The 23,388-nt window shown below is 35.3% G+C and overlaps 1 protein-coding gene across 6 annotated transcripts in view; it reads right to left on the reverse strand.

The window, feature by feature from the left end:
• The window catches only part of DACH1 (dachshund family transcription factor 1), a 355,736-nt gene that overhangs the window by 35,066 nt on the left and 297,282 nt on the right, over nucleotides 1-23,388 (reverse strand). For all 6 annotated transcript variants that reach the window (XM_074535516.1, XM_074535515.1, XM_074535517.1 and 3 more), the window contains 4 exons: nucleotides 16,314-16,465; nucleotides 7,756-7,903; nucleotides 3,325-3,468; nucleotides 2,789-2,857 (listed from right to left, as the gene is read on the reverse strand). In XM_074535516.1, the coding sequence (XP_074391617.1) occupies nucleotides 2,789-2,857; nucleotides 3,325-3,468; nucleotides 7,756-7,903; nucleotides 16,314-16,465 (513 nt within the window). The remainder of the gene's footprint in view (nucleotides 1-2,788; nucleotides 2,858-3,324; nucleotides 3,469-7,755; nucleotides 7,904-16,313; nucleotides 16,466-23,388) is intronic.

Raw genomic sequence — 23,388 nt, forward strand, 5'->3', positions numbered from 1 at the left:
CTGCCTACAATTGTCATGCTAAATACTGAAACTGGAACAGAATGCTCTCAGTGCTTCCCTCCCTGGTATCCAGGCAGGTACACATAAGAAAAGAAACAGAAATGTACTGAAACCAGTAGGGAATGTGAGCCTGACCAGGGAGATGACGGGGGAAGCAGACACTACAGATGGAGATGGGTTTGCAGCAGGGAAGGCTGATAACAGGGAATGCCAATGCAGCTCTTGAAATGCCTGGGTACGGGGAGGAGGCAACAGGAAGGGTCAGACAGAGCCAGGGAGTCACGGAGAGAGAAAGAGCTTGGGATTAAGGGAATGATCCGGGCGGCATGAAACTAAGCTCAGAAGAGAATGATGGAAGAATGTGAAGTTGGGGGAAAAAGAAGAGTAATGTAATGTAGAGCAAGGAAAAGTGCTACATTAGCAATTGACAAAAGATGGGATTGGAGGGAAGAGGAAAAAAGAAGAAGGAACTGGGACAGATACACAGGGATACACAGCAAGGAGGAGACAGAGAAAAAGGAGTTTATGATGAAAGGAAATCCTCCTTCCAATATTGGAAATGAACACAAAGAGTCCTGACATTTGGCATGACTTGCCTGCTATTAACTGTTTCTTAAACTTTTTCTGAAGCCTGTCACCCTATAATGACTGATTTACATTGACAATATGTTCTTACAGTTACATTTGTGTTGTAGGGTTACATATTGCGCTAGATCTGAAAGTTCTGAACTGCTGTATGATGATTGAGCTGAATACATTAAAGTGAAAGACATGAAAACTGTATTTCTTGCTTCTTCTTTCCTTTTTCTTAAAAACCCCCTGCTTTAGTTATATGTTGAGAGTACAAAGTAGATATGGGAAATGACAGAATTAAGGTTGCCTTTGCAATATGATTCAATACCACAATCAGAAAATATGGTCCAGTCTTGAACTAAATAATCATCTGTGGAATTAAGTTTTGTTTTTAATGTGTATCACCTGGGACAGATGAATCAAGGAAAAGTCATTACTGGGAATGTCTCCTGTAAATCCTTGATTTCCCTTATTGCAAAAATGGAAATATATGAAATGAGCAAGAAGATAGCTGGGAAGGAATGCATAGTCATTGTTCAAAAGCTGAAGTGCTATTCCTATATAGTTTGGGATAAATCCTTTAGAATACATGCTCTCAAATTTGTGTTGCTCATATTATAAATATCCAACTTTATATTTCAGCCTACGAGCAAGACCAAATTCAACAGGAACAGTGATTTGACTACACCTGCATGCTTCTGCCAAAAATGCAAATTATTCTGAAAAATTAGGTCCTTCATACTTGACAGTTAAGCAATATGTCATCTTAATCTGCATTTGAATCTGTTTCCCAGCTATCAAATTGGAATACTCCAAATTTCACTTCCTTGCAAGAATGTTCTGAAGATAGAGTAATTAATACTTGCAATGAGTACAAGTACTGCAGCGACCAGTGCAGCAGCATGGCCTCCCAAGAAATTAGAAGTATGTTTTAGCATCAAAAGAAGTAACAAAATGTCTCGATTATAAGAAAATTAAATAATGGCTGAATTCTTACTAAATTAATTATATCAAATGGTGCTTTGAATAATGTGCATGTTTTATGGGAAGGAAAGCAGGATTCTCGGGTAACAGACCTCATAACATGTACTCACTTCCCAGGCAACATTTAATCTGGCATATTCCAACTTCTGTGTTATTGACTCTGCAGACATAAATTGCTTTAAATGTCTTTGTTTATATATGTGTGTTTGTCTTTCATAAGAACTTATTGCATCTTTGGTATTTGTTTATATGTTCAATCCATTAAAATCTTCTTGACTTTTTTATTCTGTTGTTACAGACTCCTTGTGGCACACCAGTAACAACTCCTTGGAAGTTAGGAAATGTGATTAAATAACACACAGAAGATGTCAAATGATACTGTTAGGATGATTGACTTCAAAATGCAAAATAAAGGCAATTGAGTGTGATTACTGGAGCTAATCCTTTTAGGCTTGCCTCTGAAAAATGCACCTTCATTTACCATTGAAAACAATTGCTATTTTTATTGCGTAGTATGCATGGAGGTAGATTTAGCCCGTTGACAAGAACAGATATTATAACATAAATACTATCTTCAAAATTTGCTCTTTACTAATATCTTGATGTTTGCAATGTATATATACATTTAGATTCACAGGGGAAGTAATATGGCTCTCTTTAGTATTTCATGTATAATTTACTCAGCAGATTTGTTTTATTAAAATGTAAATAATGGGATGTGGTAAATGAAAATTCCAAGATGGGAATAAACAGCTTATTTATTGTTAATGCTCAGAGTAGCTTATTGAAACACACCTTTCAGTAACTGCCGCTGACTATTAGCTATGAAATTCTCATCATGCCTTGAATGTTACCCATTAGGCTTAGCCATTTGTACAGTTAAAAGGCTCAAGATGTTTCAAATATACCTTTAAAAACACTATTAACTCAAATCAAACTACACATATTCACAAAAACTGCATTCAGCATGTCTGAGATTCAAACCAATACTGCTTCAAGTTAATGATTCTTCTTTAATTGCTCTGTATAAACAAAAATGACCTATTAATTTAAAGAAAATCTATCAGCACAGAATGTATTCTCTCTTATAAACAAGCAAGATGAACTTGACCTTGTTTGAACTTGTTTTGATGTGGCCCAGATGGTAGGCTACATGCTTGAATAGCAGTCTAAAGCTGAGGAAAAACTCATATAGCAAGATCTAGATTTATAGCCTTTTGCAAATTCCTACCTTGTATTGTCCTTTCAGCATCTGTTCTGCCCCCGCTGCGGTCAGCTTCTATCTCTGGGGTCAGAGAGTCTAGAAAGATAGAAAGGTAAGACTGACACATATTTCATTTGATTCTTATAGCTCTTTTTACAACCTGTTACTCCAATGCTGAATTACAATACAATCAACCTTTGTCAGTTTTTTTAATGTTGAACAATGACTGGAGGCCAGGACAATTTTTTGTTAGACGGGGAAGATTAATGAGCAATAGATTTCTCAAGCATAAAGGGGGGGGAGAAAAAAAGGAAGAAAAAAATTGAGTTCTCAAGCTAATAATATAAAATTGTCCTAGTTTGAACATTCTCTCCAGTGAGTTTATTTGCACATACTATATAAAGTAACAAAGCAATAAAGATAGAGGTATCATTTGAATGAAGCAAAGAAAAGAGATTTTCCTTTTTTTCCCTTTCCATCATGTGATAAATTTTTTATATAACAAGATTCTTTTGGCACTTAATTGGAAGTTAATGGCACGGAGGCAAAGATTGGCTTCTTACCATTTAGGACCCTGAGACTATCTGTTGAAGCTGCCTGTTTCAGTGTTTGCTCTGCTTGCTCTCGTCGTTTAGTCTCAAATTCAAGTGCTTCCTGCAATTTCCTCTTTGCCTTCTTTTCCTTCTTTAGCCTTTTCTGAATTATTGCTGTGAAAGGAAAATAACATCAGTGCACTTCAGTTTGAATCTGAAACTTGGCTGCATGATGACCTATTAAGCATCCTGAGAAACACTATAACTGAGATGTTCATATAAACCAATTAATTACACAATAACCACTTAAATTACTTGAAATTTGTTGGAATCACCCTGGAATATTCTAAATGCTACTGTTCTGTATGACAGTATTAAAAACTGTATGTGGTATCAAGCAATGATTTTTTTTTTTTAATAAACAGCTGACAATCTGTGAATTTTCAAATCAGAAAACCTTGAAAACCAGCAATGGAATGTACTTTGTGAATCATCTGATGTAGATAAACCCCTGTCTCTGGAGGTGAGGGGGTTTTCAGAATTAATTTCACCATTTCTGTTTCTCATAGCACAGTTAACAGACACACTGTGGTGCAGTTGTTGTCTCCCTGCAGCTTCTCTTGCAAAGGAGGGGGATCCATCTGCCTGGGTCCTGGGCAGCCCCCACCCTGCTCTGGTCCTCATTCCTTGGGGAAAGGCCCTGAGTCTTCTAACTGCCCTCCGAGCTCTGCTACCTGCAAGCCATCCGACCTCCCCATATTTATTTCTTTTCCAAATTTCCATTGTGTCTTTCCTTTCTCTCTTTCTTGCTTTCTGTTGGTGTCTGTCCCATCAGCCATCTAACCTTAAAGAACTCACAGCAAATCCTTTATGGTGCTGGATCCTCCAGTCAAGTAAATATTAATATGCTTTGTCAAATGTGAGGGAAAATGTTAGTAAAGAAATTAGTATTTTGAAATAAAATGTACAAAGTCCTTATGTAGAAAAAATGTTTTCCTTCAATTTCTTCAGCTTCAACTCTAGGAAAAGGATGGCAAGTCCAATATGGGTCTTCATCACAATTTTCTTTTCTATGTTACCAGTTACTTATGACCACAAAGGTAAGACTTGCAGGATCTCTAACTAAAGGAACATATTGCAAGTTATGCTCCTGATGGAAAAGGGTAAAGTCAACCAATTTTTTCTACTCCATTAAACCAATGTGGACCTCTGAAGCAATCATGTAAAGGATAGCATTTTCTCCCCCACCACACCCTAAATGTTCTTATAAAACACATTCAGGGTTTTCATGGATGTGCATGTAAAAAGCTTTTTTGTCCTAAGATCTTCCTGGATAATCCTTTCCAGGACATTCTGTTATTTTGACACTAACTAAAAAATTATCCTAAAGAATTCTTTATATGCACCAGAAGAATTATCCTCATCAAACCCAGACACTAGGAACTGTTAGGTTTGCATGTCAAGATCTATCTAGCCCTATATCTAACTGCAAAGGAGCCTCTGGTATATGCCTAGGAATGAAGGCTGGAAAACACAAAAAAATATTTCCACCAGTTCATACTCCCCAGGGACAGTAGACTGTGATGGTGGTATCATTCACAAAATGCAAATGATGAAACTTTTAAAGAGAACTGTCATTGTTATTACTCTTTAATTCATATGCTAAGAAGAACCACCTTTTAGATGATCTTGTATATTTTGCGCTGCCATACAGAACTGTTCAGGCACAAAATTAACATAAGCACATATCCTGTAGTCAGAATAACTACATAATTTACATCCAAGACTTTGGAATTTTGGTTCTTTCTCATTTTGTTCAACACCAACTACTTTAAAGCTAATTAGCTCATACTATCAAAGAACATCTAACATCGATACAAAGGCTAAACTAAATACATTTTGAATCATTGCATGGTTTTAATGTTTTCATTATAAGTACTTTGAAAGTGATTGCAATAAATGAGAAGGAAACATATGTTGCTTTCTGAATTAAAATGTCATCATGGCTGACACATTGTAGATGTGACTACAGCAGTCAGAGCCAGAATTAGCAAACCCTTACTGTGTAGCTGCTCACAGAAGAGATATTATCCTACTTTCACCAGTTGATGAGACACATCCTACAACCTTAGGAATCACTAATTGGAAAATTTAAAAAGAAGGAAGGAAAGAGTACAGTAAATAAGCAGCTCTGCAGAACATACAGTAGCAGCCGTGAATCCAACTGTCCATAAAAAAAGGCAAAAAAACTCATCTGCAGCTACTAAACAGAATTATATTTCACTTGCATTAACATGATGAGCAAAAGATAGATGATAGATAAATAGATAGATAGATAGATAGATAGATAGACAGATAGATAGATAGATGGATGTTGCCTAATGCTGAAGATGCCCTTCACATGAAGGGTTTGACCTGTATGTGACACAGTGGCATGTATTCTATGCTGAAGCTTTTAAGTGTTTTTCAGTATTTTCATATGGTACCTCTTCACGTAGCAGGGAAGCTGGTACATTTCTCCCTTCTTGCTTATGCTTCCATTAAGACATGTGAAACTTTCTTTAAGACATGACACTTGCTATTTGAAAAACTGATAGTAGGTAAAGGCTCCTATGCATTTTTCTGCCTTTAACTGAAAAATGAATTTTCACAATAATTACAACCTGGCCTTATTTTTTCTCTCTTACTTCAATCATTTTATTTGAAAGTATAATCCATACTTTTCTTTCTTTTATACAGAAGTATCCACTAGCAGAGATAGTCATCCTCATTATATTTGGTTTGCTGCATACCACCATTAACTGTTCAAATCCATTCCTCTTTGGTCTGACTCTTTTCTCAGAGCAAGATTGTCATTAGAGAGATGCATATACAAAAGCAGGTAATGCATCATGCTGAAAATAATATTGCCAATTATTTCAGTAACCTGAACACAATAAGGGACTATCCCATGTTTTTTTTCTTTGACATACAACTTTGACTGAAATTCATTTTGCTTAATTTTATCTTTTCAAAACACATATGTCTAGAACAGCCTTGTCAACCATGTGACCTCTGGAGTTAAAGAGAAGAGAAAGACATCTTCACTATGCAATTGACTCCACCTACCTATCTGAGAACAGGCTATAAAAGCTTCTTTTTTTATTGTCCAGAAAGAGAACTCCTATTCATTAAAATGAGATGCTTAATTTGTAGATGGCAAAACTAAAGTTCAGATGGGTTCCCCCTCAAACCTTTTCTGTTTTGCATGTGATTGTACAACTCTAAAAAGGAACATATATTTGAACAGTCGTGAGAAAGTTGTGAAGGCCAACCAAATTATTTTATTCTTTTATCAAACTAATTTAGAAGTGTAAGTAATACAATTGTATTTAGCAGAATGAAACAGTTGTGGACAAAGGGATGACTCACTGCACAGGTATGAGAATTGTTAACAACAATTGTCTTTCAAAATATGTTTTCATAAGTTAAAAAAAGGGCTATTAATGATGTGATAGTCCTCTCCTTTAATGGGTCAAGGCATGAAACAGGATTACATTGTGTACTTACTGCAAGCATGTTAGTTTAAGGCATAATGACATTGGCTGTGAATCCAATTGTTCTTGGGATTCTCTGTTTAGGTGATTACCAGAAAATTAAACTGGACAAGAAGAGACTTCTAACTCTAGCCCTGCAAAAATTCACATCTGACTTGTCATGGTCTGAGTTAAACAGCAAGGGATTGCCAGAGGTTAACTGTCTTGCAAAGTAATCAGGCACTATTAAAGGGTGAGACATACAGAGACAGAGAGATGAATGCATAAAAAAAGATAGAAACATGCTTGTAATACAAATAGTTACTGCAAATCACTCTAAACTGTCTCACCTTAACCAACAATGTAATTATTTAAAAATCTCTAACACGTACAGGCTTTACAGTGGGCTGATGTTAATGCACAAATGCTACTAATGCTTCTGCTTCATCAAAAAAACCCTTCACTGTTACTTCTACAAACATGTCTTTTACCTACTATGCATTATAAAGAGCTCATATATTATCATTATCTTCATATTTATTACATACAGTTTGCCTAAATATGCACTATAAGAACAGAACAGAGTTCCTAAAAACTTGTAGATTCCTAAATTTGATACAAATTGTATTAAGTAGCTATCCCTTTTCCTAATGATCACGACCTACAAAGGTCTATTACAGCACATAGGGTATTTATAATTGCTTTTGCATTACTGATGTAACAATATTCAAGAAAAATGCTGAGAACAGGGAGGATCCTTGCTCCAAATCTCATTAAGACCCTATATACAAAATTAGGCAGGTCATAAAGCATCCTTCATTGCAGTCAGCTGAGACCTAACATGATTTAAGGGAGGTAAAATTTTGATAAAACACAGGTGTTGAATCGAAAATTGTTTCCTAAGGAAATAAATAACAAGGTGTTTATGTCTGCTTAATCAAGGTACCTCTGTTCTTTTGCTCCACAGCCAACTGTTTTTCAAGTGTTTCCCTCAGTTCTCGTTCCCTGAAGAGTTCCATCTTCAGCTCTGTTTTCTCCAGTTGGACCTGTTTCTCTTGAGCTCTGGCATTGTCTATAGCAACCTTTAGCAGACCCTGTTCAGAGATAAAGTTAAATATTTGGAGAATGTTAGAACTGCTGACATAATAACTATTGTTATTTTTCCTCTATAGTGATGTCATATTTTAGAAATAAAAAAACTTTCACAGGATCAAAGTTACCTATTATCAACAGCAATTTTTAACTGGAATTAACTTTTGAACAGGTGGACAAAAATTTGTAAAAAGATGGGAGTCAGCTTTTCTTAGAAAATGCAAACTCACCTCTGACTGTGCATATAACTCATGTGAAAAACATACAGGAATATGTTTACTCCTCTTAAGAAAAAATGGCAATATCACAGTCACATCATACACAGAATTCAATCTCTAGTCCAACTCAAGCCAATGGAAATTAGCTAAAGGAGAAAGGCTCTTTTAAAGTCTTTCCCTCTTGCTCCTCAACCTTGTTAATTACTATTAATTTCAAATATTTACATATATCATTAAAGTTCCATGGACTATAGGTATAATGGTATAGTAAGGAAAGGACAGTCACAAAGCAGGAAGACATCTCTGTTTTAGCAAGTCAGTTCCTTGATTTGTTGGATTATTATCTCACAGCAGAAACACAAAACACAATAATCTCTAGATTTCTTGACCTGAGATGGTGGATACAAACTCCACCTTTCTTTCTGTTGTTAGTGTATCATAAAATAAAAATTCAGATTATTTTAAGCTTCCTTTGAGAATTCTAATTTCAAAATTCCTTCTTCTTTTGCAAGGAAATTGGGTGAGCCTGGCACAGCTAACAGCATATTATTAATAATATTAACTAGATAGGGCACTGAGACAGGGCATCAAAATATAAGGAGAAATGTAATTGAAATAAATGAACATGCAAATATCCTTTTCCCTTTCCCAAAAGCCTGGCCATCAGGCTCTTGGGTCTACACCCGAATCTCTCCTACTGAAGCTATCATAATAAAGTAGATAATTAAGCATGGATATTCATATATGAACCTCCATGGATATGAAACTAACTCTCCTATATCCTAGGCAAGACTCCTGATAACTTAACCCTAGAGATAATTTGACCCAACAGAGATTTAATTACTGATATAAAGCAAAACAATGCCAACTAAAGAGACAGACTACTACTCCCCAATGGTTTTGCTAGGGAAACATTCAGCTAACAGATAAAAGCTTCAGACTCAAGACCTGGTTTGAGCACTACAAACATAAAATCATGATGCCCCTCTCCCAAACAAGCTTCCTCACTCCTCAGCTACATTTCCTAAATTGGATTCTGGGTTGCATGTTTTTTCACATTTTTTTTTAAATATCTCCCAAAGAAGAATGAAAAAAGAAGCAAGTATAATGATGTTTGAGAAATAGAAAAAATATTTTTGTGAGTGTTTTGTGAGTCTCCACATTTATCCCACTAGTCTTCCCAGTGTCAATGATTGGTGTGAAATTTGTCTCCTTCAAAGTCCTCTTTTAGTTCTGTTTTCAGAGCTTGTTATTTTCAGTACTCCTCATCCTTCTTCTTAAACCATTGCCTCAAATCTTGTCATGTTCAGAGCTTAATGCTCTGCAGGTCTGTTACACTTCAATCTATTGAGGTCCACAGAAGCTGGAAGAACTCAGCATCTTCTGACTGCAAGGCCCAGATGGTCAACAAAATGGTATACACTAAATAGAGCTGAACCATGTTTGGAAATATGGTAACAATGGTAACACAACAAATGTCCTCACAAATATACTTAAAGTTTTAGCAGTTTTCTTTTGCTGTTGTAAAATAGCTAAATCACAAAGGTCTTTTGGGTTGAATGTTAAATCAATGTTGAATGTTGAATCATTATTAGAGAAATACAAAGAAATCTACCTTTAAAGCTCTAAGTACATATGTAAAGCAAAATACAGTTTGAAATACTTGGGAAGTGTTTACAATCTATTTTTCAGAAGTTAATATTAATTTGAATTCTGTTCCTTTTCCATGGCCCTGTTCTTCTATGTTTGGTACATTTGAATTAGTAAGAAACTGAAGCAGGAGCTGTTCATCATTACCTGCTACTGGCTTATGCTTAAACTCCAGAGGATTTTAATCCCCTCCTATCCTTCTCTTACTGGAACATGTGATTCATCCAAACCATAAATAAACCAGATCAAGAGAAATTATATGAAAAGTATTTGTTGATGAAAAGTGCATTGTCTAGTAAGTTTAAAGCTGCAAACACTGTCTTCCCAAATTCTTAAAATCCATCTTGTTTAACAAAAAAATCAAGCCACTAAAGCAACTGCCATCTTTACTCAAATCAACTACATTCATGTACATGTTTCTTCTTCATCAGGAACAAACAATTAGTAACAAATGAAAGAGATCATTACATGAAGTGCCCTTTTAGATCACCCCAATTAAAACTTTAGTTTAGCTGTATTTTAATTCTAAGATACCAAATTCTAATTTTCTGCTCTGATTGCTCTTGTTGACTTATCTTTGAAAGATGTACTCTCGGTGCAAAGCCTAGAGATTATTTAGCAAGATGCCAATGTTGGCATCACTTAATGTGTTGATTGGTTGTATTATCAGTAGCAGCTTAAAATAAATTACTATTAAACTATTATTGTCCTTGGCTGAGAAAACACAATATTTTGGTGTTCTTTAAATATGAAACAATCATTATGAATAAACATGGAGAATAACACTAGAGTGTAACACTGATGTGTGTAATTTTATATTAAGAATTGCTGCAAAGTATGAAGCTGCTAAAAGAATATTACATTTTCTATTGAGTTTCTGCACCACACTTCCTCCCCCAGCCTTTCCTTTTTTTTTATACTTGCTAACATAGCTAATGGTAATACATTACCTATTGCTGCTGATTATGTCTGAAAAATATTAGCTTTTTGGAGCCAAGATTCACTAGGGACTACTTATAAGCTGCACAAAATTAAGTTTCATTTTTAGAAGTTAAATCAGTGCACATCAGTAGGCATCCAACGTGAAAAAAAAATCTGCACTAGAGCCAAACTGATGCATATAAAAAGTGCTGTTGCTGCCAATGCCAGCTCTAATGCAAAAATACTGAAAACATTCAATATTTCTCTTTATTCAGTGAAGAAGGGGCTGAGGAAAATTAAAAAAGTATAACATCTGAAAAATCATCAGTGGCCCCTGGAACAGGAATAGCAATTTCAGAGTTGCATGAAACTCTATTAATTCTCCCAGTGGATCAGCTGTAGAAGATTATACAAAATGCAGTATGTCCAACTTGTATCTGCTATGGTTAATCCTCTAACCTGATATTAAATCAATATGCTGCCAATGACAATGGGAAATGCAGTGCAACATGGGACATTAACAAAAAGAAAATATTTCTCTTTAGGGAAGGTCATATGTTATGAAGGCTGGATAATGACAATTGCAGTGAACATGCTCAGGATCCAGATTTGTTTTTAATACAGTATGGCTCTAACTGGAGCCTGGCTTTAAGCATGGCAGGCCATTCTTCTCGGTGTCTCTCAACTTTTATTTCAATGCAATGTCAAAAATGGACATTTTATTCCCTGGAGATTTATAGATCATTCTGATTTGTTTATTTTACTGTATTTGTTTCATCATTTTCACTGACAAATCCTTTAGAACTGTCCCAAACACAATACTGATATATGAGTTTCTTCCCATTCTCTGATCAGAGAAGACCATCATATAAAGGCAGCCTCATGATCCTACAGAAACTAAACATACATCAAACCTCAACTCAGTCTTAAAACTAGAAATACTCATCACTATTTTTAAATTATGCAAATAATATGTTGCTTACTTTGAAAAGGGTGGAGGGGAAGGTGTAAAGAAGCTCCTTCTCTTTCTAGCTGCATCTGTAAGTGTGTGTTCCATCTAACAGAATTTACTTGGCTACACATTTGTATGTGACATTAAAATGACCTTGCTAATTAGTTTGACAGTCTGTCTAGAAGATCATATCCTGTTTCCAACAATTGCCCACACTGAGTGAAAAAGGGAAGCTAGAAGATCAGGGCATGCACATTAGGAAGTTTTCCTATTCAAAACTCCTGGCTTCCAGAGGGTTGCAGTTCAGGGACGTCTTTCTGCAGTATTAGCTGGTTATGGTGAAAACACTTTCAAGTAACAGTGCTTCTCTTTTAGTAAGGAAAATAAATATAATTTGTATGCTGTCATCATTAAAAGCATCTAGTGAAAGGCTCTAGAATAAAAAAAAATATATTTATACATACAATTCTAGTTAACTTCACATGCTAATTTTTGAGTATCTGCTATTTATAACTGACTTGTGACTAAGTCTGTGAACAAGACAACACAGTTAAAATATCTCTAGAGATGACTCCTGAAAGACAACTTTTTAAATATCTCAGATCGCATACTTTATCACAGATAAAGGCATATCACACAAGTATAAATGATGTTTTTCATTAATACATTCTGTAAAAAAAAAAAACAATTCCCTTGAATTTTAGCAAAAGATAGATAAAATAACATGAAGTAAAACTGTGATTTCTTTACTTTATCCACTGTTTGCAGTATTTTTCCCTTAGTATTTAGTGATAGACAGTAACATTGCAGGAGACTCACAGCAATAAAGCTAGTAGTTTTCTTTGTTTACAGAGGGGAATTTAGTTTGCAACCATGCACTGCTTTTATTAATATCAATGGGAAACTTGTAAATTATTTTAGGTAAATCTTTAAAAACATTTAGCAGTAAAAATGTGTCAATACAATACAGTCTTGACAGAAAAATAAGCTATCATGGTGCAACTATATCATCCCTTTGATATAATGGAAATTCAGCTCAGGGAGAGCAGAGATTCAGACTCTCAAAGCTTGAAAGAACATTACTATTACCCAAGAATATTGTAGCATGAAAGGCCGTGGCTGTAACATACTTTGGCATAATCAGGCCATGACTCAAAAAGGTAAACTTATGTGAGGGGTATGGAGACATCTTTAGCCTTCTCACTAGCATATACACAGCCTTTTGCTGTGACTCACTTTCCCCCACCCTTCATCCTCCCTGCAACTGTGCTTAGATTTCCAGCATTTAATCCAGAAGAAATCTACAAATACTTTTTGTGAAAAAACAGACATATAACTTGATTTAAATTCCCTCGGGAAATTTATTTTCTCTTCCTTTCAGATGTGCAGATATAAATCCAAATTAGAAAATATATTCCCGATCCTATTCCTTTTTTAATGTGTGCATTTGTTTAATTATAATTTTTTAGAGTTTATTATTTGTATTTCAGTAGTCCTCAGAATGGATAACACTGGTTATTCATGTATTGTATATTGTTATTATCTCCCCTGTAAATTTAAAAATTAAGCATTGTATTTTGCTTAAAGAAATATTTATGGAGAAGTAAAAATAACTCCATATATATGGTATACAGAAAGACATAATGGTGACAGAAACAAATAGGCTAGTTTAATATTTGCCTAAAATTATGAATTCATGATCAGGGCTATCCATTTTATTTTAGTAAGGATGGAAGAAAGAGACTCACTTTTGCTCAGAGGTTACATCTGAAAAATTACTCAGATTACTAAAACAGAATTACAGTTAGGAAACAAGTTCAGCTGAGCTCATCAGCTTCTCCAGGACTTCAAGCACATTTGTTTTCAAATAACAAAATGTTTAGAAATTTTGTTTGCATACCCAAAAAGCACTGCCCCAATGTCAATATTTAGGATCCTTTTTACCCTGTCAAAGGTGAAAATTAGAGCTCCTAGTGCCCATATGATACTCTAATCCTGTTTTAAATCTGCATTATTCTGATCCTCCAGATCCTGCATCACAGAAGGGGATCATGGCAGAGACAGGCACAGTCAAGTCCATGCACATTGGTGCAGCCAGAAGCTCCTTTCCTGGATGTTCCTGTAAGGATCACATCCCTAAAATGTAGGCTACCTCCAGTGCAATATGTGGTTGCTGGGGGTGCTCCCCAGGGCCATGACCCAACAAAAAATGTAGACTAGCATTTCACAAGCAGACATATACCCTTTCAGTGAAAGGACACATGCCTATTTTCAGCATGAATGACCCTGATGAAAACAGAGCAGAGTTTACCAAATCCCGTCCTGAAGCCATTGGCAATCTGTTTGAGGAAGTTAGACCTGCTCCACTGCTGCAACAAGAGAACAGTGAGGGATCCCCCTGCTCCACCTCCCCATGGAAACCACATCTCCACTGACAGGGATGCAAAACACATCAGATCCAAAGGACAGTAAGGAGCCATTGACTCAGTGAAAAGAGTCCTTTTAATTCAGGTAATAAATGCTTCATGGGTTTCAGGTATGGTTTATGCATTTCCTTGCAAAGTCACAAATTACAGTGCAATCAGGGGCAATGGTACAGAATTGCCTCTTTTCACAGATGCCATCAACAAATTTCAACATGTAATCAAATACCTAAAGCTCTTTTCTGGAAGTGCCAGCATCACAGTATCTAACTTATTTGTGAGCATGGGGTAACCCCCTCTCATTGCAATAGCAATGAATACCAATATGGAAACCATTTTAAATGGCATTGATTTAAAAAATGCCACTATTATCCATATGATATTGTAATATACTCTACTGCTGTTAAAGTCAACTTTTACTACATAGATGGAAAAATCAACTAATTTTATTTATTTTTTTAATTTATGACATGGATTTCTAATGTTGTCCTAATAAAAAAACCTGAAGCAGGGGAAAGGGAAGGAAATGCCTTTCATATACTGTTACAAAAGGATTTCTAGAAATCTGTCAAAAACATGTATTGTGATGTGGGGACATACTGAAAAAATCCAGAAGGACTTATGTCCCACCACTTTCCACTAATAGATGATTTGTCATGATATGGAATCTCAAGGTACGGAGCAGGACATTCAAAAGTGCTACAAGAGAAGGCATAAAAACGTTTCTGGTTTGTTTATGATGTTGTCTTTTCATTTGAGGTAAGATTAGAGTATTAAAAAAAAAAGTAATGACTGAATTTCACATTCACATTTTCTGTAAAACAAAACTGAATGCATTCTTGGCAAATTAATCCTGGTCATTTATCTTGAAGTAGTGCAGCACCCTCATATTCAATCACGAGATTAGCTAACCTGTTGATGCTGAATGCTTTGCTCATTAGGTTGCTGTCTAGAGACATTGAGTGCAAACATTTGTCAAAATAATTACTAGGAACTTTTCTGTACATGTATGCACAGCTAAAAATTTACTAACTGTATTTCTGCTTTAAGAAAAAAATACAATCTTTACAGATTGCAGCAGATATGGTACAAGAATGCTGCTAGCAAGTTATCTTGGTTCATGGTTTAAATATTTAAGATGCTAAGTCTCAGAATTGCAAAAAGTAATCATAAATATGCTTTTTCAGACCAGGCAGAGATGGTAATATTTACTTCTTAAATAGCAGTATTTTTCCATTATTAGACCTCAAAACACAACTAATTAATGGGTCATATACTTTTCATAAAATTATTCCAAAGTGCCATAAACTTTGATGAGATTGCTTCAGACAGTTAAGTGAGCAGGATATGGCCCTGCTCCGTCATATCCTTTGCTGGATAGAATACAATTGATTATATGTGTTTGCAGGCATGAGCAGAAAATATATGGTGACAAATTGGAAGTTGGTAGCTGCCCAGACAAGGCTTCTCTGGAATATGCAATACGGCTGTATTATTTCTGGCACTATAATTTTGCTTCTGCATGCCATATACAACCATATTGTTGCAAAATTGCATATGGGGAACACAAGATAACAGAATTTGTTGACAAAAAAAATTCCTTAATTCTAATATGAAACACTAACAATTTGGCTTCAAGGTATACATAGTGTATACTATAAATAATATTTGAACACAGCTTTACTGTACACACAGCAGACTTTGTGACTACCAAATAGGAAATCTGTATAAAATTTGGTAATACCCTTTGAAGTCAATTCTTTGAAGACAGTACTTTAAGTGAAATGAGCTTATTTATAAGTGCTTTTGTAAATGCTTTTATGGGAGACACATTTCAAATAGCTTTAAATATCATTTCCACCATGCCACTCTAGCAATTTGAAATAACTATTTATTAAAGAACTCTTTCTCTATTTAGTAAATGAGATAAAGTTAAACAGTGAGATACATTTCATTAGCCTGTAATAAAAAGAGCATTGAAGACAAATGTTGTTAAACACACCAATGTAATTCACATTGAATTTTCTGCTGCGGTTTAATATACAATCTGAGTTTTTATGTACTGTATCTGACAGCTTCTAAATTCATTTGTTTGCTGTGGTTCCTTTAAAACATAAATTACAGGAAAGTTTCAGTAAATTAGTTGATCCAAATAATCTTATGAACTGATTAAACTGGAATGGTTTCATTAATTTAGACAAAACTGGCTCCTCTCCATCCCTTTAAGCCGATCTACAAAAAGGCCTACCTGGATGTTAGTCAGAAGGGTCTCTATGGAGGACAATCCATCAGGGAATAGAAAAGGAGATGGAAAACCCGGAGGTAGTGGTTGCCCATGCCCAGTTAGAGAAAGTTTGTCAAGGCTGTCTCTTGCGGTTGGTGTGGAGAGCGGGGTCTCATCTGTATGTGATTGAAACAAAAATATAGAACAAGTTACGCTTGTCTGTTTTTATTAGACCTCAGTAATGGCTTCCCTAGTGGTTTCCAGAACATTTATTGCAAATTGGTTCCTGCTATCAGGAGAAAATGCTTTCTGCTGAATTTTCTTTAATGAAAAAGCTGTGGAGATACAACAAGATAACATTAATGAGTAACTTTATAAGCCTTTTAAATGCAGTCTCTAATGAGACTGAGTTTACAGTGCCATAGAATCTTTTTAAAACAAATATTATCTCACATATACTTGTGATAATATATTCAGGCTGACTTTATGGGCACCTTCCCAATTATCTCATTTTAGTTTGTGTTCTATTTGGATTGACAATAGAATATTTTCTAGCATGACATATATTTTGTATATGAGAAGTATTTGAATACAAGGCTTCCCATACAATTAACCCTTCCCGCTCTTAATGGTTTCACTTACAGCTCAGTTGATTTTGCAACACCAAGAAAAGCTCCTCAATACATTTTTCATCAAGAAAATACACCTGATTTCCACAATTAAAACACGCTCTAAATAGTACATGAAATTAATAGCATCGTAACAATCACTGGCCTAATTTTTTTTTAAGCATGGACATCTTCTAACAATTAGTGCTGAACTCCTTAGCGGGATCTTTGTAAAAATCAGATCTGATTGCTTCTGACACCACAACGGGAAAAACTTGCACATATTGAAGACTTCTAAGATTAAAGTTTCACAGATAATCTGTGAACAGATTAAGAAGTGGAAAAAAAAAACCCTTCCCCCCCCCCCCCCCCAGTTAATAGAAACTTCAATAACCTCATTTGTGGGTTTTTTTCAATTTTTTTTTTTTTTTTACTTTCTGGAATATTTTTAGGCTACTGCTGATATGATATAGAAATTTAGGCCAATTTCTTTGCACCAGATGTTAATCTGAATTCTTCAAAAGGAAAACTATCTATACATATATATATATAGATATAGATACATGTATCTATACATACTCTTCTTACCAAGGGCTCAGTCATTAACTGACACATATTGATGTATCTCAGTACAATGCAAGGACATCAGAATGTACCCCAGGTTTCATGCAGATTCTGCACAGCTGTATGACTACAAAGGAGTTTATCAGACTTACTTCCTTCCATTTTGGCTTTGACCATTGTAAGTTATATACCTTTTGGGGTAGTCAGATTTGTATCTGACTGTATTTGTATCTGACTGTAAAATTGTATCTAAAAGTTGATCCTAGTAGCCAAAAAGAGCTCTCTCTTGGACTGAATGTACTATTGTCTTAAATGGACATAGTCTAGGACCATGAAAATTGAAATCTGCAGTATCAAAAGGCTAGAGTGTTGATGACCACAGGATGAGACATTCATAACCCAAAGTCCCAGTTCATTCCAACAGTCCCCATCACCATTCCTACAGATGGAAGCAACCTCTATTAACCACATTCAGGCGCAGATTTCTTGTCCCATCTCCTCACCAGTTCTGTCATGCTGGCCAGTATTTACAGTGCTAAAGGAAGAGCTTTTCCTACCATGTCCTTCCACAGAACTACCCAAACAGGCATTTGGACATCTGCTGCTGGGCTGGTACCACTCAGGTCTTTTATAGCCAGTGGAAAGAAGCAGATGCCACTTCAAGGTCCATCTGAACGCTCACAGGCATCAACTGCAGGAAGAGGCAAATCTTTGTCTAGAAGATTTCTGCCTGTTTACCGTAAGAGAAACCTAACATGACTGCTCAGATGGCAAGATCTCTTGGGGAGATCCTATACTGGGCTGTTCTTTCTACTTCCCTCTGTCTCAGGCTGAGGACAGGCTACACAAGGAGTAAGACTGTTCCTTATGCTCTGTTTGTCACAATTCATGCCACAATTACTGCTTTCTCATAAAGTCATCATTCTAAAGTTTTCCAATTTGAAGTTACTGAAAGGAATTAATAATGTTGACTAAGGAAAGCTTCAGACCTTTCAGAGTCATAAAGGGGTTTTTCAGCTATATTTAAATTTTCCAGTCATGTTACAGAGTGCTGAGAAAAAAACTGGCTCTAGATCTCGGAACCATTTCCTATCTACCTGAGGTTCAAAGCAGGCTCTGAAAAACATACTATGTGGATGTATCCTCTGTACTCATGTGACCCCCACAGCAGCATGAACAGCTCTGTAGTAACTTTGTAGTAACATACTAAAATTTGGCCCTAAATATGAGCATTTTCTTTCCAATTTTAAAATATTATAGAAATATTCACCACATCATTAGAAAAAATAAATTATATATTCCTGGTATTGAAAACTAGCTTAGCTCAACTTCTCCACTCCTATTCTAGTGTGAAGAATCATTAGCAAATGGTTTATTCCAAACTGCTGCCAGAATTGTTAGGCTTTCATTAATCAAAAGTAATAAGCCAAAACTTAAACAAAACTAGTTAGACAATATATTTATAAACAGTCCATAAAAATATTTTATAGCTGCAAACTTTTTTCCTCTAGTGAAAATATGGCTTCCCCAAATGATTTCTACCCAAAATTAAGAAGCCAAAAAAAAAAAAGCCTCTTCCATGTTACATCCTTAAGTGTTTTTGGGTAGAGATTTCTTTGTATCAGTAGTTGCAGTGAAAGTATTGCTCTTGCATGATATAGCAGAAAAGAGTCGAATCACTAGCATGGCATGGTGAAGTTGATTCATATAAATGAGAAAGAAAACTGAAAAGACATCATTTCCTCTAGGTTTGCCAGGAAAATGGATCAATGACCCCCTTCTTTCTAAGGCTACTTGGAATCTTACTGATATTTAAGGTCTGAAATTGTCAAAATATTTTAAGATATACTAGATAAAACTGACCCACTTAAAAGCTCTGTAAGCCTTAATTAACTCAAAAACTGCTCTTCCATGCAATGGCTGAGATACAGAGAGCTCCTAACACAGACCTTGTAATATAATTTATGCAAGAGATCAATTTTTTTACTGTATTACTACTTTACAATTTATTTAATGTTATGCTTGCTGTACTCTGTGCATGCTCAACACATGAAGTTTGCAAAGATTTTTTAACAATGTGTGGCATTGTTTTGCAATAGGCAAAGAAACTCAAAAAAAGGTAGAATGATATGAATTCAAAGTAACATCCAAATCATTATGTTATAATAAATAACAGAAACAAATTTACACTGAAGGGTAGGACTAGAGAGATGAACTTACTCTGAACTCGTTTTAATGAAATATCAACTCAGAAAAAAAGTCAGACTAATGTGACTTTGTTTTCTTGATGTCCCATGTGAAACAAACTTTGAGTGTGAGTATGTTTGAAACACAGCAAATGTACATATTATACACAGGAAGCGTGGATATTTGTGGATGTGAGATAAGCGATGATTGAGGGAATCTTAAAAAAACACATTTTTAAGAAAAACCACACAGTAAACACAGCCAATTAAAACATAACCACATATCTTAGTAGCAAAATTATATGACCTCTTGTTTTTAAAAATTTTTTAAATACTTAATTCCTGCAAAAGTCCTCTTCTCTCTAAGGGATGAGATATCTTTTGTTTCCAAATAATCATTAGCCTAACATCTTTTAAACCGCTGCAAAGGCACTACTAATGCTCCTCTTACACTACTGGCAGGGCAATGCTGCAAAATGATGAGCCCTTGCTGGGAAACAGAGATTTGGTATTTTCAGTCTAAACACATCAAAGGAAGCGTTAGAAGAGAAGTCAGGGCAAAAGGGGAAATAGGGTCAATCTACAACTGCATTGTCAGAGTGGGGAGCACAACAATGAAAAGAAAGAGGGGGAAAAAAAGAAAGAACAAGGCAGAACAAAGAAGTGTCCGGGCCTGCCTTGGTTTGTGCTGGGAACTGAGATGTTATAAATTAACAAATAAACAAGGATAGGACAAGCTGTTAGCCAAGCCTCTACAGTATCCAGGCAGAGATGAATATGTGTCTTGACATATGAACTAAATCACCATAATAGGCAAGTCTGAATGTGACACGTATCTTTAAAATATTTGTAAATGCTACAATCACTCTATCCATTGTTCCTCAATTTCTAAAATTCACCTGGTTTTGTTCAAACCAGATTTTATCTGTAAACAGCAGCTGGTTTGGGCCAAATACAACAAACATATTTCACTGTATTTGGTTTGTTGCCATTCTGTTTTATTCTTTCACCAGATAACATGGAAACAGACATCCTGGAAGCTGTGACAGCTATTTAAACAATAATGGATGAATAGAGGTAGCCATTCTCTTGTCTTTGCTCTTAAAAGCAAGTAGGATAAGTTCAGACTAGTCACCAATCAAACTGGAAAATATTGATATTGCCAGGATTTGAAAGCAAGCAATAATAGCTGGCTGAAAAAAACTCTATACAGATTCCTGCCATTCTGTAATCATGTCATGCTTTTTTTGCAATGCATCTTGAGGCTTTCTGTTCTCTGCAAAATATTCCACATGTATTTGTTCCTAACACAGGCTCACTCTTACCATTTGAATGATGAAAGAGGATTCTGATTCCACTTTTTATTACCATAAATCTGGTGCATACATTTTTCTACATTGCAGAAACAATCTATTCCATTTGGCTTAGTATTATTTTGGTTTACGTTGTCAAACACTCTTTAGGACAAAGCTTTATATTTCACTCTTTGTCGCTGTTAGATGTTTCAAGTGTGAGAAACTTTTCTGTTTTAATTGATCCGTAATTCTTCATTTATATTAATGCAAAAGAACAAGGGGTCCCATAATCTCAATTGAAATATTTAATAGTTTCAGGCAGATAAAAACAAAGAAAGAAATGAACAAATAAATAAAATCCTCTTGACCAGTTTCCATACAATTCGGCTGCTTTATAGATTTGGTCTTTCAAGATTAACCCCACATGTAACTGGGGCCAATGCAAGATGACTGTGAAGGATGTTACCAACTATAAAAGGAACGTACTGAAACTTCTATAAAACTCTTATAAATATATCAAAAGAGTTATATGTATATATATTTTATAAGAGTTACACATATAAACTTTTTATATTTTTTTAATCTACAATTTATTTGTAGATAATTTTAATCTACAATTTATTCTACTTATTTTTATACAAACAACAGTTCTCCAGGACACCCAAATACTCTGAAATTAAAACATTTGCAGCTGGAAATCAGGAAGGAATATCAAATATTCAAATAGACTGACTGACCAGTCAATGCTTCTGTAACACTTCAAAGAGGCTGGTGCTCTCACAGTAAATAATACCATTGCAAATGCTGTCCACTGAGTTCTGCTTCTTGGATTGGCATGTTTGCCTAAGGACTTTGGGAGTAGCAGCTCTCTTATAATGAAATATGACTAAAAATTAAAAACCTACATGGGAAGGATCACAGCTATTAAGTTTCTTGAATGTCTATGTTACAGAAATTGGCTTTGCACCTGGTGCAGTTGCATATATTTGTGCAAGTAGGTCTTACAGAACCCATCCATCTTTGTATCAAGTCTGCCATTGTGGCCCATTTTCCCAAGTGGCATGGCTTCCAAATATGTGCACCTTCCCTTGATGTAAAGAACTACACAGGAAGAAAAGGACATAATAACTTCATTTTATGTGTCCACTTTGGAGGTAGGTTCAGGTTGGCAGGACTTTCTTGCCAACAGTAAGACTCATATTTCCTGACAATTCTCTGAGATTTTAACCACTGAAAACTTCATGTACTAACTGGATGCTTTTCCTTCATGGGGAAAAAAATTCAATTAATAAATTTCCATTATTTCTTTAATCCTTCTAAAGAACATGCAGATTTACAGATGATCTCTGCACATCATTCTTCACTACTGCACAGGATCATTGAGAATACTGCAGTTGGAGTTGCCTCCATAATGGCATATAAGAGGCAGGTGGAGAATCAGTTGAACAAAACTTTTGGGATCAGTCTATCTCCAAGGTTTAGTGGTACCCCTTCTATGCTGATACCTTGTAAGCCAACTTACCTATAAGCATAGAGGAGGAAAAAAAGGGATGTATTGCTGGCTGGAATAAGGACATGGAGGGCTGGAAACAGAGAGAACTTGACAAAAGGCAAGGAGTAATCAAGAAGTGAAGGAAAGAGAAAGTTGAGATTATAGGCAAGGACACTCATGGTGGCCAAACGCTTTGGAAAGGAATAATAGGAGTGGGATTATGAGGTGAAGGAGGAGAGGAGAAAGACTGCCCAGGAGCAAGAAATTTATATTGACTCAACAAGAAATAAACAAAACAGCTAAACTGTTGTTTTTCACATACAACAGATTTTACACAAATAATTCTTGTGGTATTTCAAGAATTTTAGTTGAATGTAAGTGACATTTACAGCTGTCAAAGCAAATATATAAAACACATTCTCTAAAGATCGCATATTTTAATTTGTTAAGGAATTATGGGTACAGCATGACTAAAAATGAATGGAAAGAGCTGGTAATAGATATTCAAAAAGCAAAAATGTAATTAGTGGTGATGTTCCAGCTGTGAGGATTTCTTCAGGCTTTTTGGACTAGATCAAGTTGAATTTATTCTTCATTTTACATGTCCCTAGGAGGGCCTCAGAGTCAATCAGCACAACTTATCTAATTTTCTCTTTCAATAAAAGGATTATTTTAATAACCTTTATCTTATTTTGCAGCCTATTACTGATTAGGGCTGGGTCAGCCAGTATTGGCTTATTTATTTATTCTAAGGATTTCACAATATTCTAGAAAAAAATTATCATTCCTATTTTTAAACAAACATATTTTACCATAGAATGGAATGTTAAAATGCCAATGGTATTTCTGTTCTGTGTACTTTGGCATCATAACACATAACAGGCAAAACAAAAAATTACATGGTTTCTCTGTCCCCATAATAAAAAGTATCCTGTTTACTCACAGATTTTTTTC

This window comes from Zonotrichia albicollis, chromosome 2 (assembly GCF_047830755.1).
Source record: "Zonotrichia albicollis isolate bZonAlb1 chromosome 2, bZonAlb1.hap1, whole genome shotgun sequence".
Lineage (NCBI taxonomy): Eukaryota > Metazoa > Chordata > Aves > Passeriformes > Passerellidae > Zonotrichia > Zonotrichia albicollis.